Below are 16,752 nucleotides of genomic sequence, written 5' to 3' on the forward strand. Positions count from 1 at the left end.
AGCTGCATTGCATTCCTAAGTCTTAAAGGTTTTTGTTGTTATTGTTGTTTGGTTTGGGGTTTTTGATTGTTTGTTTGTTTTAAAGAATAGCCATAACCAACAACTACACACCACATGACTCAGGTTGAAAAGAGCACACACTCCACTACCGAGTATCCAACATCTACCCTGCCAGTAGAAAGTTCCTGTACTTTCAGCATTGATTTTGTCAATGTTTATTTCCTTAACAGCCTCAGCTTGCTTCAGAATCAGTTTCCACAACAAAAGATGAGAGGTCACTGCCTTTTCAGAGCAGCTCTGAATACAAAGAATACAGAATTACCTTAGTGCTCATCTTGGCAAAGAATGTATGTGCATTGTTAAGTATGGATTTTCCTCTGTGGTAACCTTGCACCAGAATTTGAACTTGTGCACTTCAGATAAAGAGTTCTTCACTACTGTTTTATTCATTTTTTATCTCAATTATTTTTCTTGTTCCCAACAGAGGCTATAGAGAAATTACAGTTTATCTGAGATCCCCTTATATCAGAAAAGTATGAAACAAAAATAAAGTACAGGCAAAAATAATGTTTGTTGTAGATAGATGTCACAACAATTATTTCCTTATTGAGACAATTGTTACAGTTTGATAATTTTTAAAGACTGCATCTACAAAATAGATCTCACAGAAGAAAAGGAATTAATATTATTTTTATTCATCTTGAAAGTCCTCAGTTAAGGAAATGGTTTGACAAAAAATGAAGTACCTCTCTCATTTTCAGGTATATATTGAATGTCCTGAGCAAATGATGCAAATCTTGTATACCTGCAAAGCTCATGTTGCCAAGTATCCGAAAGTGTTAAATAATTCCTTAACTTAGAGTGTCATTAGAAAACATGAGGTCTCATTTGTTTTATGTGTATATAAAGAAAACAGTTCTTATAATCAGCCTGGTAAATTTAAATTCTTGTTATTATCTAGCAGTGAAACCTGTCTTTGAAAATGAAGGCTGAAAATGTAACCATGTTATTATTCTTACATGACTTACTATTTCTTTATGGCAAAAGAAAGGTAGCAATTACAATAAATTATTTGTCAATAATGTCTTGTGGAAGAAGGAAAGGAAGAAATTTAAGTTCCTTGAATCTCTGAGGGACACCTCTGGATACAACTATGAATTCCAAGTTGAGGATGGTTATGAAACTGTAATACCATTGAATGAGTCAACAAATCATACATTTCCTTTGATCTTGAAGGAAAGAAGGATCAAATGGATTCCTTCAGGGTAGACAATTCTCTCTGAGTTCCTCAAACGTATTCTGGTAGATAAAATAGAAAAGGAAAAAAAAAAAAAGAAAAAAAAATAGAATTTCTATGAGAATCACTGAGATTGTTGTAGAAGTTGTTAACAAAAACACTTGAGAAATTTTCCAGCTACATAACTGAATATACTTGCTGCTCTGCTCTCTATAGAGGTTCTAGGCTCTTCTGTCATCATTAACACCTCTGAGAGCTGCTTGACTGCTTTTTGTTTCTGTTTGAGAGTCTTTAAAGAACAGTCAGAAATTTCCACAGGCACTTCATTCCATTACTGTAATTCCTCTTTAACATCGGTTAGCAAGAAATTCTCCATGTTGATTTTATGACCCCAGAAGGCACAAACAGACTGGCTCCTTGTTTGAGCTTTGACCAACACAGTAAAATCTCAATGATGCATCACCCCACGGGGGACTGATAAATCATTATATAATTATTCATCAGTAATTTACCAGACATTTAATTTTTACAGATACAATTTCATTTCATTCTGAGGCACAGTAGAAGTTTATTCTCCAAACCTGTAATACATTGTTTCTGTCATTATGAAATCCTGTGTGCAAATTGCACACTATGTCATTCATGGTGCAATTTATACAGGTTGATACATACTGTATAATTTGCTAAAAAATATTTCAGAGTACTTGCCACTTAAGAACTAATGTAAATGCTTACAAAGGAGGAGTAAAAATTATGAGAGATTTTTGCTTTGTCTTCATAGATGTAGTCATCACCAAAACAGAAAAAAAGTTGTGCCAATGGAAGACATGTTCGCTTGTACCTTTTGAAGACAAATAAACCTTAAAAATATACAAAGCTTTGAGACCATCAGTTATTTCATGAATGCTATGAAATAAAATCATCTATCTCCATCAGAAACAATACTGTTGTTAGTACCATCATTTCAGAGTTTTTACACTGTTGCAATAGAACAGCTTCATGTGAGTAGATAAGGCACTAAGATTTGATGTTGAAGGACTTGCACTTCAAAGATGAACAAGAAGCTCTCATGTACTAGAAAAGTAGAACGATTTATGGATGTTGCAACATCTTCTTTGATTAAACAACCAGTAAAAACTTTAACTCCAACAATTGCTGGACTGCTACCAGATCATCTGATTTTAAAACATCTCCCAGCCAAATTAGCTTGAAAGCTTTGGGAAAAATGAAACGTTGAATTTCCTTTCATTCTGCTATGGTGTTTGGCCTCCTCTTCAGCTTAACCCAGATGCCATTATTTGGACGAAGAATTAGGTCTCCTGCCAGACCAAGCTCTTCTCGCTTTTGACAGGATTCCACCCAAAAGCGCCGCAGGATGAGGGCTAGAAGAGTTTTCTCTTCCATTTGTGCAAAGCGCTGACCTATGGATTACAGTGCAGCAAAAAAGGTGTTATTGTCACATTGCAGCAACAGCTGTTGCACTTGTGTGTTCATGGTGATACCCCCCAGGAACACAGGGCAGCAAGGACCATGCGCCTGCCTTGGGAACAGAATTGAGTGGGCCAAAAATCGAGGTCATATATGGTGGATACTACCGAAACTAGCACTTTTCTCTGCATGATGCATCTGGCCTTCCTGGGCCAACCTATAGCACATTTTTCTTCCCATAGTACACAGTACTCAAACATCGAAGGGGAGATATTCAACAGTTTACATGGTCCTAATACAAAACACAGCCTTGTCATGTGTCTTGGGCGGACTAGGCAGGGAAGAACGGATGACAGATGAGAGCAGCAGAAGATGCAACACAAAGACCGCAGGAAGAGATAAATCCCACTGTTCCACATATGCAAAGAGGAGAAAAGGAGATAAAAGTGCAACAGAACCAGAGGCAGACTTTCAAACACTGTGCATCACACACACTGATGATTTGCTAGCACAGAAGCCAAAGTTCAATTTAGATTTTATAGAAAGGTGGAGAAGGGGAGAACAGAGAAATAAGAGGGAAACCCAACTAAGCATCACAGTCCAAGCAGTTCACTCAAACTAAATTGAAAATACCAACAGGACACAAAACCCCAGTGCTCTAAATATTTTCTGTGCTCTTCTTTGTACAATCTGTACAGATGGATGTCTGTACACATGTACTCTGTGCTGAACTTCTGCAACGATATTAATAAACCACCTACCATGCACTCTCCTGCTGTACACACTCCTGTATATCTAGGAACTAGCTAGTCACATAATACTAAATCAGATTTCCTCTTTGGAGCATGTGAGGACCTGGTCCGCTGTTCTTCTGGGAAGATCATCTATTCCCATTGAGACAAACTCCAAAAAATAAAATGAAAACAGAACATGTATTCTTGCAAATGGCATGGCAATTGTTGAATGTTCACTTTCTCCACTTAAGATCAGTGCAGGGAACAGCCTTTCCACATGTTCTATAATATAAACAATGGTGCCTCTGTTCTGTGCATTGACAAATACCAAGTGTCTCAGTGGTACCTGAAGAACTAAGAAGTTCTGGGAAGACAGCAAAAACACCAAAGCAACAATGGTGTCAGAAAAAGAGAAAGAATACATCCTTTGCAGACTGCATGTTTGGGACACCCAGCTGAGATGATCAGATAGACAGATGACACATTTCCAGAGCAAAGCAAGTGCAGGACGTGTGCCTTCTCTCACTCCACAGTGTCCCACAGAACACAGATCAGAAGTCTGTAAGCGATCCTGCCCTGACACAGGAGCCCATTCACATGCTTCCATGCAGCACAGGCAACAAGGAGGAAACACCAGGTTGATGTGCACTGGGCCTTGGGAAGAAAGGAAACCCTTGGGAAGAAACAAAATGTTGCAGCTCGAGCCTGACAGGAGAGACAGCACCCAGAAGTCTCGGGTGCCACCAAAAGGTGTGTCAAGACTCCAGTTTCTGATACTCTTGTTGCTGCTATGGTCACCACACCAAAAGCAGCACTGGTACATCATGAAATCTTTATCTTCAGCTACATACCAATACAGTTCCTGGGACCAGCTGAGAAGGGCACGTAAGCATATGGGTGTCTTCCCTTACTGTTTTCAGGGAAGAAGCGCTCAGGTCTGAATTCCTCTGGCTCAGGGAAGATATCGGGATCTCTGTGCAGCATATAAGTTATGACAAGGACATTTGTGCCTTTTGGTATCTTATATCCTCCTGAAAGAAAACAGGGAAAGGAGGAAAAAAATAACAAAAACACATCTGGGCAACTTAACAGCAAAAAAATTGACTTCCTATAGACAGACTCACAGTAAAATATACAAAAAAGAAAGCCCTGCTCTTTACTTGGGAAACACCTCCACTGAGATGCTGGCAGGAATGGAAGTGGCAAGCACCAGCAGAACAGGATCCCACTTACTAATACAGCAATCCTCTGCCAAGGAACGGGCAAACATGGGAACTGAAGGGAAGAGTCGCAGGGCTTCTTTCACAACACACTCAAGGTATCGAAGCTTCTTCAAATCATCCACTGTAACAGGACGCTCCGTGTTGCCTGGCCAAACATGGATAGGGGGGTGAACATGATGGACACACCTCATTTTTGTTTAAACAAACACATCTTGACTCCCTCCAGGAGTTGGGACCATCATGCACCAAGACTACACATTGTGTTACACAGATATTGAATACATGATTTGTCACAAGGATGTAAGGTTGGCTGTAGTCTCCTACACACACTTCTAGTACCTCTCCCCATCACCCCTAACAACTGAAAGCTTCAGCATGACCACAAGGTCTGTTCCTACATCCCCTTCTACCTCTAGGCTTATAATGTATCTATAACAGTACCACCCACAAATACAAACACCACCACAACCCCAATGAAGGAGTAATGGAAACGTACCAAACACCTCATCCAGTTCTCTGTGAACCTTCTTCTGGACTTCAGGATTACATCCAAGCAAGTACAGTACCCAGTTCATAGAAGCTGCTGTTGTATCATGGCCCTAGAGGTCCATATTTACAAAGACATTCACTTCAACACTATACATGAATGTGGCACGTTTAGGTATGCTATATAAATACTTAGGTGTACAGCTAGTAGGGAAAGTGAGATAAACTCACTACTCCAAGAACCACAAGGAGAAGAAAAAAAAAAAATTAAAAAAAATAAAAAAAAAATAAAAAATAAAAAAATAAAAAATAAAAATCAAGTGTTGAACTCTATCCTACACTGATTACCAGGATCTAAGATGATCCATGATTCTGTCAGGTGCATGAAAACTGACCAAAAGGGAAAAAGCATTGAAATAACCCAAGGATCCTTTTTTTTTTTTTTTTTTTTACTACTCCGCCTCCAGAAAACTGCATAAACTACCTTTTTTGTTGTTGTTTTTTTTAATTGTTGTTGTTGTTGTTTGTTTATTTGTTTGTTTTTGTTTTCCTTGTATTTTGTCTCAGATGGTGACACTTGCTGCTTGCTTATCTCTCCTTTTCAGGAATTCAGTGACTGACTACTATAGCTCTACATAGGTCAGCAGCTCTCACTGTTTTTCCCCTTCTTGCAAAGCGTCAGATAATTTGTTCAGAGAGGTGTATCATAGCAGTATCCCAGTATGTCTACACAATGAAATGGATGTATAGTCATTTTTTTGTTTACTGTCCAGTCAGTAACATAAGAACTTGGGTGCCAATGACTACCACAGTAGATGTACAAGGGACATTATCTCAAAAAGGGTCTAATGACACACAGTAGAGTAGCCATAGGGGGGAATACTACTTGGCTTCCTATAAGTAGGGAATCAGCTATCACTGTTCTCAGAACTGCGTAAGAGCAAGGAAAGGAAAAGAAAAGGAAAAGGAAACGAAAAAAACCAGAGGGGAACATAAAAGGGAAAAACTGACCATCAAATTATTTTGATACTTAAAATGGCCACTTATTATGAAGTTAAAAATGCTATGGAGTCACTTAGGAATGGTAAAATAGCAAGAGTTTCTCTAGATTAGAGCAACATTAATACATCTCTGAACTAAGTTCTTCTGAGACAGATTTCAGGTCCACCTAATGGAAGTTTGTGGGAAACAGTCTTATTTAGACCCTTCGCTGGAGAGGGAACCACACATGAGGTGATGGTACCAAGAACACACTACCAAAGCACAATCATGACAGAACCACGAGGTTATAGCCAACATGGAAAGGGTTAAAATGTGAGAACTGACGAAATGCAAGGCAAAGCATTGAAACCATTTAGAGTTCTCAATGGCATGAATGAGGTTTGTAGCAGAAGCTGAGATGCGATATCAACCATCAAACTGTTATTACACTTCTGCTTGTATGAGTAAAACCTGCTCACATAGGCAGGGCCTGCCACATGTATTGCCCAATATTTTGTCAGGGCATACAATTCTAGATCAATAGTTTTTTCTCCTACAGGAGGGAGTTTGTCTCCTACAGGAGTTTCCTCTTAGGCTTCCAGGGATAAAATAACTTTATACTAGAAGTGGCTTCCTAAACTAAGAAAAAAAAGGAGTCACTGCCTGTAAATTGTGAATCTTAAGTTCTGGGGAAAAAAAAATGCAAACAAAAATAAATACAAACAAAAAACCCCAAACCATTGGCTCCCTTTGGTACCTCAAACATGAAAGTATCTACTTCTTCACGAATGTCCTTGTAGCTCAATTTGTTCCCTTCATCATCTGTTGCATTCAGCAGCATGTCCAGGAAAGCTTCTCTCTTTTTGGAACCACTTTCTTCACTGTTCACATCAGTATCATGTTTCATTCGCTTGTTGTTTTCAAGTTCTGCAGCTTTTTCTGCAATGACCTGAGATTAAAACCAGTATATGAGATGCTGCATGCAGTGTGTGCTGCATAAATCACACAGGTTCATCCTAACTTGTTAAAACAAAAATATCCATCTATAGCAGTCTACATGAGGTAGGCCTAGTTAGCATAGCTGTTAGCATTGGATTGTGATCTTAATCAACTTTTTGTTTTAGTAAATTAAATATGACCAACATCTTGTCCCAAACAATAGAATTAACCTTGAAAAGATTTTGTGTGTTCAAGAAAACAGTCAAACTGTTCAATGTGTTGACCATCGAAAAGTGTGAACACATCAAGAATATCTGGAACGAGCTTATTGTTAATGCCAGCAATGGCAACAGCAAGTCAGAAAACATCACAACAATTTGAGCAGACCAATCACCAAGAAGAAATCTACCCAACCCAATAAATAAGGAAAGGAACATGTTTCCAACCTCTGGGGAACTCGGAGGAATGAAGAGAAAGACACCAGGGCACCCCAAAAACCTACATCAGGACTATACATAGCATGGCTGGAACCACTACACTGAAGCCTCATAGTTTTTCTTTGGTATCAGAGCAGTGGTTCTGCTTCCTCTTTTAAGGTCAAAGCACAGCCCCAGTGACAGATGGGAAGTTCCTGCCATCACCATCATTGCTGTAACAGCACAATGAAGCTCTTCAGTAAACTGGCCAGTATCGCTCTCAACATTTTTTTAAAGGTTGTGTAATACATGATTCAGTTCAGAAGAAGCACTGAATGGGGAAAATATAATTATGCACACACGTTGTTTCGAATATACACACTTATAATAACACATGCAGAACCACCTCATCTCTTCTTTCTGTCAGCACCTATGCTAGGTGATATTATTTAGTGTTCCTTTATCATCTTCTGAGATTTGGTGTCTTATATCCAGTGCACCAGCCCAGCATGGAAGGACAGCAGCAGTATTACCTTAAGGCTCTTTCTCATGCTTCACTGCTGCAATTTCCAATAAGAGGAAGCAAAATATAACCTAAGCTACTTAAAAACAACTCCAATGAGAATTTTACTCTGACAGAACACAGCACGATAGAGATGCCCATTTCTCTATACACTGCAGGAGTGCATGGTCAATATGACTCATTATATGTACTGAAAGTTCAGGGACTATTTCTTTTGCTGTGGGCAAAGACACTGTAGGGTACATAAACATTTCCAGGAAAACAGCCTCCTGGTAACATCTTAACAGTAAGCTTGGGAGGGCAGCCATTGGCAAGAACAGCACAGGGGCTACTTACTGAGAAAAAAGGGTGTTCCTTTCACAGTCTAAAATAGTAAGAGAAGACTGCATTTTATGCAAAGTCAGTGACGTATGTTTAATGGTTTCCATACCAGTGTTTTATTTTTCATGTAGGGACCCGTGCGTGTTTAGTCACCTCAGCAATTCTTCTCCAAATGAAGGAAAACAAACACGGGCTTCCATATCTGAGGACTGGACCAAGTGGCATTACCAGTGTATTTGTTTTACTGATACAAACTCGGCTGAGAACTGTTACAGGCAATTAAGATGGACAGAACAAGAATTTGGTGAACACCTGTTGTTTATTTCAGTTGTCCAGGACCAATGAGTCCTGTTATTCCCTTGGAGTAATACACTCCCCTGCTTAAAAATGAGACCGCCTTACAGAGAAGACATGTATTGACTTCTTTTTAGGGGATTCCTCAGCATCCCAAAGGATAGTTCTTTTAATAGATGCACAGTAAGAGTGCTGATTCTCATCTGCAATTTGGAAGCTAGCTACTAAGTGCAAAACTCTCTGTCAACTAGAATGTGGCATAAATAACAAAAATAAAAAAATAATAAATAATAATAATAAAGGCCATACTGTATCTGTAAAATTGTGAAGGATCTTAAGATTCCTCTCATGCTCTCTTCCTTCCTTAAACAGAATATATACAAGATCATGCCAAAGCCAAGGGCTCTTCTGTCGCTGTTGGATTAGATCACTCATCCTAGGGGAACAAAAAATTACGTCACGTAACATTTCTTGACAAAAAGTAAATTCACAGCACAATTTCAAGAACCAAAAAAGAAGTTGTGCCTCCCTCTACCTCTCTCTATGAAACAGAGATAAACATGTTGTATGGGTTTAAACACATTCATCCGAAACATATTCTTTGTTTTCTGATCTCAAAATCTGTCATCCACCCCAGCATTCAGCATCACTATGACATCTATCTTTAAGCACTGATCTTTGAGAAGGAGAGCATATGTCCTTTTAGTGGCGATCCTCTTGAAGCAGGTACGTTCAGTCACCCAGTCCATTCCCACCCCACATCAGTAAAGCATTGACCACATATCCTGAAAAGACATACAACTTGTGCTAGGTCTCCAAATATCTGTCCTGTGACCTCAAACAGCCATCTGAAAACATTACATTTCTACTTGACTGTCTAGATGCTATATATGCCAGATATCACATGAAAAGTATTGGAAATAAAGAATCAGTCACAATATATGGCTTCAAGGACACTCAAACAACTGGAGTACACGTAAAAGGGCTGATTGTCATTGCTGTTCAGCTCTTGTACATGCATTTGGCATCAGAAAGAGACTCAGAGGAGGAATTATTACCTCCAATACCAATGGATTAACCGAATAGCAGCTGACACCTTTTTACAGCCTTAACCTCCCATTGCATATTCTCACAACAGAAAATGTCTTAAAAAACTTCAAGAATTTTCCTTACCTTCTTGGCTTTCTATATCTACCTGTGTCACCCCCACCTCCACCCCAGCTCACAGAGCAGATGAACTGACATTGGCAGCAACAACTCCAACCCAACTACAAAGTAGCCAAGGAAAAACCTCCATTTACCTGTAGATAGCACGAACATACTCAGAATCCTTATTCTCCTGAGCACCCACATTCCTTCCCATTGCCGTTTCTAGGAGAAGGAAATCATCAACATTTCACAAGTGCAAAATGAAATGCAGAGTCCCTGTATACAGTAAGTTAGTATTGCTCCCAGACTTTGATTGTCACCACACTGTCAGTTTGATGCATAAATATGCACAACCCTTTTCAGATGAGAATTTTGCTTTTCCTTTCCAGGTACAGGAGCCCTGCTCCTCAAGAAAACCTCTCTTCAGACTCCTACCTCTGTCCTGCTTGTGCCACAAACTAAGCTCACCACTCACCTAATCAGAGTCACGTGAGACCCTAAGAGAAAGGATAGCCTTGGGAGGATAGCAATGCATTCACACAGTAAGCAGAGATATTCCCATATCTCCTCACACAACATGACACAGCTGTACTCATGAGCCTCTGCACCACTCACAGCCTCACCACAATAACTAAGGAGGACTTACCACAGATGATATCAAGGGCACACAGAGTGACGTCCAGAAAGATATCAAATGGTTCCTTGTCAACATGCTTCTCAAGTTTCTCCAACAAAATACCCCCTTGCTCATTCATAACCTCAAGAAAGTCGTTTAAGATTGCAAAGTGGAATGTGGGAGTTATCATCTTCCTCCGTGACCGCCACTTGTCTCCAGTGCTGCAAAATTGACAGGGGAGAGGGAAGGGTTAAAACTCCAACTCAAAAATAAAACCCTCCCCATCACAGAAAGCACACAGTAAGAACTGCCAACTGGAGCACCTTCACAAATGGGCATGCTGTGGCTGACTCTTCAACATCTCCACAGCACTCCTCAGAAGGAGCAAATTGGAAGTATATATTGTTCCAGCTCTCTGAAGCACAAGCCACCATTTCTACATCTGGTGTCAACAAAAGAAGTTGCCAACAAGTCTTCAGACAGTCCCATGGTCACTTGGTGCACAGGCTGAGGGAGTGAACAGAAGCCATCTATAGGACAAACCAGCTCTTCACCATCAAGGTCTCGACTCACCACACCATCTCTGTGAATCACAACCTGTGCTTGCCTATCCACCAACTATCTAGGAAATTAGGATTGAGGAGAACTAGGGTCCAGGGACGCTATGCCAATGACTACCTCAAGGTCTGACTATGAAGAGTTTCCTCAGAGGCAGGCAACAACCTCCAACATGTCAGTGAACGAGCATGGAACCACAGCTGATGCCACCGGCTTCCAGGGGTTCTTGTTTGTTTTCCTGAACCAGGTGCCCCATAAACACACAGCTGGATTCTCTGCTTACAGAGCAAATCCTCACATCACTTCTCTGCCATTGGGCTAGCTTATCAGTTGTCTTCTACTACTGGCCTTAATCAGCAAAGACAGGAACATTCTCCTCTCATTATGTTTTTGCAAGCACAAGGAAGTCAAAACATCTCTAAAAGTCTACCTGGAGAAAAAAAAAAAATAGTAAGGAAGGAACACTAGCAGGAAGCATACGCCACACCTGACACCCAGGGACCTCAGCTCTGCACTTTGTTACTGATTACTGTCCCTCTTGCTTGAGAGGCACAGATAAAACACAGGTAAAGAGGCATTCCTTATCCTCCCACATATACTTGCACCTTCCACACCATGATCACAGCTGGCTTTTCCAACACCACGGTCCCATCAAAAAGCACGAGAATGGCACGTCTGAGAGCTCCAAACAAGCAACAAACTGCAAACAGGGGGACCTTGACACACAGAGAAGAGGCACAAAGGCACCAGAGACACTCTATACTTGCCTTGTTCCAACTCTTGAATATCTGCATCATCCAGACCAAAAAATTTCCTCAACCCTACGAAGACTGGAGGACACCAAAGCCTTGCACCACTGTTTTTCCTTCTCTCCACTCCTTCCTTGCACCCCTTTCCATGCTCACTTCTTATCAACTTCCACTTCATGAGGGAAACAAAGAACAGGGTACAGATACTCTCCCATCTTTCCCCAACGCAACCTCAGGCCCATCATGGTTTGCAGCTTCATCAGCTGAAATAAGCAACACAGTCACAGTTCTGCCACAGTCACATTACTCCACACAACAGTCAAAACATCCAGCAGGTAGTATCGCAGACTAGAAAACACCACTTGCCACAGGATACAACTTTTCAAAAAATCAGATTCTTCCCAAGTCTCTGGGCAAAAAATGTATTAATGGTAAAATTTTACAAGAAATAGATAACACCATTATATTTTTATTGGGCACTAGCTACTAAAGAATAACAAAGAGTATCACAAGGAATAAGATTTCTAGAGCTATCATCCACATCTTTGCCCAGAGATGCACACAACATTCTTGCCACCAAGCACTCTTTCTATCATATGCTCTGCAAATTTTAAGAAGACAGCAATACACCTGCATTTTACTATACCTTGTCAGAAGTCCAGTCCCCAACCATGGATGCAGAAATTTGTACAGGAATGATTTTTCAATATGCTTTGAACTACTTAGAATAACCTGTCAGAAAATGAAAGGAGGGGAAAAAAATCACTTGTTAGATGGAGGTACCTTCAGCTGAGATTACTTCACACAACCTCAATTTCTCCAAGAAAATGTCCTGAACCTCAGAAAAATGCAAATACACAAGCTGGTACACAGTGGAAACATACAGTCTACACCCTCAAGTCTTTCTGTAACTGTCCCAATCCTGAAAAACAGAGAAATAACCAGAAACTACTACTACCAATTCCCTTATCTTCCTTAAAAAAGAAAAATCTGCATTACCAGCAGAGCTCAGAGAAACCCCAATGGTTTTCAGCCATAACCAAATTCTCAAGAAGTACCATCTCTTCCATCAACATTTGCAGAAAAATTTGCTGTCTGCAAGGGCCTTTCTTAATAAGAAGGCAACCCAAGCTCATCTTCCCTGGTAACACCACACTGAAAGCCTGGAACAACCAGCTCAACAACCTGCAGCCCCTAAACAGGCATACACCTTGCATTATTTTCTCACATAAACAAAACAGCACTACAAAATGTCATCAGGCAACAGGGTGAAACTCTGCACTTACTCCCTCATAAAACAAGTAGCTTTTTAGCACAAACTGGTACAAGGGGTACATCCTGGATTTTTTCCTCCGAGTCATCTTTTGCACACCAAATCTTTGTTCTCCACCTTGCCCTATACTTCTGCCCATTGATTTCAACATCGTATCACCAGCCAGTGTTCAATACTCGCTGTATACCATAACAAGGAAACAGCTCTATCTTCCCAGTTCATGACCAGTCACTGTCCAGAGCTAAACTAACATCATTTCATGGCATCAAGACAGACCCATCAAGTTCTCATGCAAAAGTCAAATGGGCACAAGCACTGCAAACAGCATTTTGTAATGTTCCACCTCTATTCCAATGGTCCAGATACCCTTCTATTGCCTTTTTAGTTATGGTTTGGAACAGAAGATTTAACAATTCAAAACAAAGCTAAAGGAGATGCTTCATTGTACAAAACATACTTACTCGATGCTTTCGTTTGCTGGCTCATCTTCAGTATTGATTTTTTCCAAGATTAAGCTTTTTTATTTTTACACTTTCAGCCTTTCTTTAGCATTGGGTCAGAGGATAACCTCAAGTAAAATCAGTTCAAGCCCTTTTTTGCAAAAATTACATTGATAGAATAGAAACTAACAGGTTGGGCACTGCTCTGCCTGAGAGTGATCTAGATAGAAAGGAGACAAGCACACTCACCTCCACACTATCAGGATGATACAAAACAGTGATAGGCAATGGTCCTAACCAAATTTTGAACAGCGGCTGTTTCCTGAAATCTTCAGCAAAATTTTGTAGTTGTTTAAAAAAGCCTGGAATAATAAAAATAATAATAAAAAAGCAGGTTAGAATTTAAAAAAAAATGTTTTTCTGAATAAGCAAGACTTCTGCAATGGAGTTTTTTATAATATGCATTATAATTGTATTTTTGCTGTAGTTTTATCTTGCTACCATGACAAAGCAGCATATTTTGCACCTGTCAATTAGCTGTGCTGCAGGAGCATTTCTTTATGGCTGTGCTCTTGAAGGTGCTGTATTTTAGAGAATCCCCACCACGCTGTAGACAAGGCAGTTTGATTTAACCTTTCCCAGAGCCGTGCAGCATGGGCCTGTTGCAACACAACGCTCTTTGTCATAACTTGAACCAAATTAAACTTTATCGAGACTATGCTTACATTTTGGTTTACCTGACACTATCCAAAATAATACATCAAGACATTTCTTTACTTTTTTACAGCATCAAGCCTTTTCCCATCTAAGACTTGGTTCACAGATACTACACTTGTGATGCACAGACAAGCAACATAGACCACAGTAATGACAGAGCACTGTGCAGGGACAAGTATCACTTGAAATGTCTAGTTTCTGATAGCTGGACTCCTGAAGAAAATCTCTGGAGCCCTTACACTGTTATTGTTTGCCTGAAAAAAAAAATAATGATAAATTCATATATATATATATTTTTTATTCCTGTGTGCTTAAATCTTCTTACTCTCTCTCAGCCCTAATTATCAGTGATGGTTTGCCATTCTAGCAGAGGCCTTTTTAACAGCTGGCTGTTGCAGGACTAAACACCACCCTCACCCTTTAAGAAACATTACTGAAGGATAAGTGACTGTTTACAAGGCCATCATGGATTTAGCAATGTAAATGTCCCTATCTCTAAGGGCACAAAGGTTCATAGGATCATTTATGCCTGAATCATCTGAGAGATACCACTATTGCACAGTCAACAGTTTGACTTCATAGGGGTGAGACTGACAGTCCAGCCAGTTCTTGACCCACCGATTTATGCTCTCATCTAGTCCATATCTTGCCAGTTTAGCTACACAGAAAGCGTAGAAGGTGCTATCAAAGACTGAAGGCACAGCTAATTCTGAAAATGACCTAACAGCTCAGCATGCTAAAATTCCGTTGCACACTCATTGGGTGAAGAATATTTTTAAAGTCCTTTTTCCTCCCAAGTTAAAAGCTCTGTTTGGATTACAGCTAATAGCTGTGCTCAGTGTTACAACACAGTGCTCAATGTTAGTACTTCCTGTGAAGGCAGCCCAGTGCTCCTCCTTCTTGCAGAAATACAGACCACAGCATTCCCCCTCCATGTCAGTAACAACCTGAAACAGGCCCCAGTCCAGCATCAGTGGCTGGAAACCACTATCAACTAATCTTTGAGTAATAATAAATGCCACATTTATACAGTTCCTCTCCTCTCTCCCACAGGGCTGGCTTCTCGCCCAGTTCTCTGTAGGTCGCCCACAGCCCCAGGGCGACCTATAGGCAATGGCACACCCTACAACCCGCTCACCCACCCCAGCACCTCCTGCACCAAAGCCCCTCACAGCACCAGGACCCCACAGCTGGGAGGTAAGCTGCCCCTACCTTCTCCCTTCCGCTCCAACTGCAGAGCATTTCCCAGCACGGGATAGCAGGGGCTGATACCCGGGATGGGCTTCATCACCCGCCACCACCACCAGTAGTCCAGCAGGGAGGGCAGGGAGCACATGATGACAACCGTCAAGAGCAAGGTGACAGCTCCAGTCACCCAGGGCAGAAGCTGGGTGCCCCCTGCGGTTCCCAGCACGGCCTCCATGGCTGCCTCGCAGCTCCTGCTCCGAGCCTTGCTCCCCGCTGGCACGCTCAGGTGCACACTGCATCAGGCCCAGCTGGCACTGCTCGCAGCCGCTTTGCAGTGAGCAGAGAGGCTGGATCCAGGCCCTAAGAGCAGGAGGCGGAGCTGATAGACAGGGCCCAGAGCCACAGCTCGGAGAGAAGGAAATAAATGATGACGTGATAAGCAACCGCACAGAGAGGCTGCCTGCCAGCAGCTCACGACAGCAGAGCAGCCAAAGGGAACAGTGCCGTTTCCATGCCCTCAGCTGAACAGTCACAGGAGCTTTCAGATGCCCCACATGGTTTCTCAGAAGGAAAAGGACAAATAGCTGTCAAGAAAAAAGTCTCTGCCCTGATTTGGGGAGGACAAATGTTTTCAAGAGTGCCTTTCTCCATGTTTTTTTCAGATGTTCAGGGAACACAGTTTTGCTGAGCAGAACCGCTCCAGTGCTCTGCAGCACAATGCCTGAAGGCTGTGAAGTGCTTAAGATGGGGAGCATCTTCCACGGGTAGGCAGCCCAAAGGGGTTAGACAAATCAGAGCCTGTACAGACGCATGATCCAGACGAGCCCTGCAAAGCACACACATGCTTCTCCACTCAAATGGCTTTTGCTGATCTCTCTACAGAATGCTCAGCCACCAGCTGAAGGGTGCCAGTGACACAACTGGAAGCACCAGCACCTGTGTCACAGGCATGCTGAGCTGGTGGCAGTGCAGGCACCCGACAGCAGGGGCTAGGTTGTTCCTCCACGGCTCTTCCCTGCGTGCTGAGAGTCTAAGTGAACCTAGGGGGAGAGCTGAAATCAGGCCAGCAAGCAACTTGCACAGTGCTTGGATAGAAGTGGTGTTATACACATCATGAAAAGAAGCAGATCCAGCAGGTCAAGGGAGGTGATTCTCCCCCTCTACTCCGCTCTCATGATACCCCACCTGGAGCCCTGCATTCAGCTGTGGGGCCCCCAGCCCAAGAGGACATGGACCTGCTGGAACAGGTCCAGAGGAGGCCCATGAGGATGATCAGAGGGATGGTGCACATCTCTTATGGAGACAGGCTGAGAGAGCTGGGGATGTTCAGCCTGGAGAAGAGAAGGCTCCAGGTAGACCTTATTGCAGCCTTTCAATACATAAAGAGGGCCTATAAGAAAGATCGGGAGGGACTCTTTACCAGGGTGCATTGTGATATGACAAGGGGCAATAGCTTTAAACTGAAAGAGGAGAGATTTAG

At 41.6% G+C, this 16,752-nt stretch overlaps 1 protein-coding gene across 1 annotated transcript; it reads right to left on the bottom strand.

The window, feature by feature from the left end:
- Positions 1-676: 676 nt before the first annotated feature.
- Positions 677-15,803, bottom strand: LOC118253505 (cytochrome P450 4V2). The gene is made up of 11 exons (XM_035557935.2): positions 15,297-15,803; positions 13,617-13,729; positions 12,301-12,386; positions 10,378-10,568; positions 9,884-9,953; positions 8,892-9,018; positions 6,847-7,038; positions 5,119-5,221; positions 4,633-4,767; positions 4,251-4,430; positions 677-2,658 (listed from the first exon to the last, which is right to left on the bottom strand). The coding sequence occupies exons 1-11, from the start codon at positions 15,505-15,507 to the stop codon at positions 2,483-2,485; spliced, it is 1,584 nt and encodes a 527-aa protein (XP_035413828.1). The 5' UTR covers positions 15,508-15,803; the 3' UTR covers positions 677-2,482.
- Positions 15,804-16,752: the final 949 nt, after the last annotated feature.

This window comes from Cygnus atratus, chromosome 4 (genome assembly GCF_013377495.2).
Source record: "Cygnus atratus isolate AKBS03 ecotype Queensland, Australia chromosome 4, CAtr_DNAZoo_HiC_assembly, whole genome shotgun sequence".
NCBI classification, from domain to species: domain Eukaryota; kingdom Metazoa; phylum Chordata; class Aves; order Anseriformes; family Anatidae; genus Cygnus; species Cygnus atratus.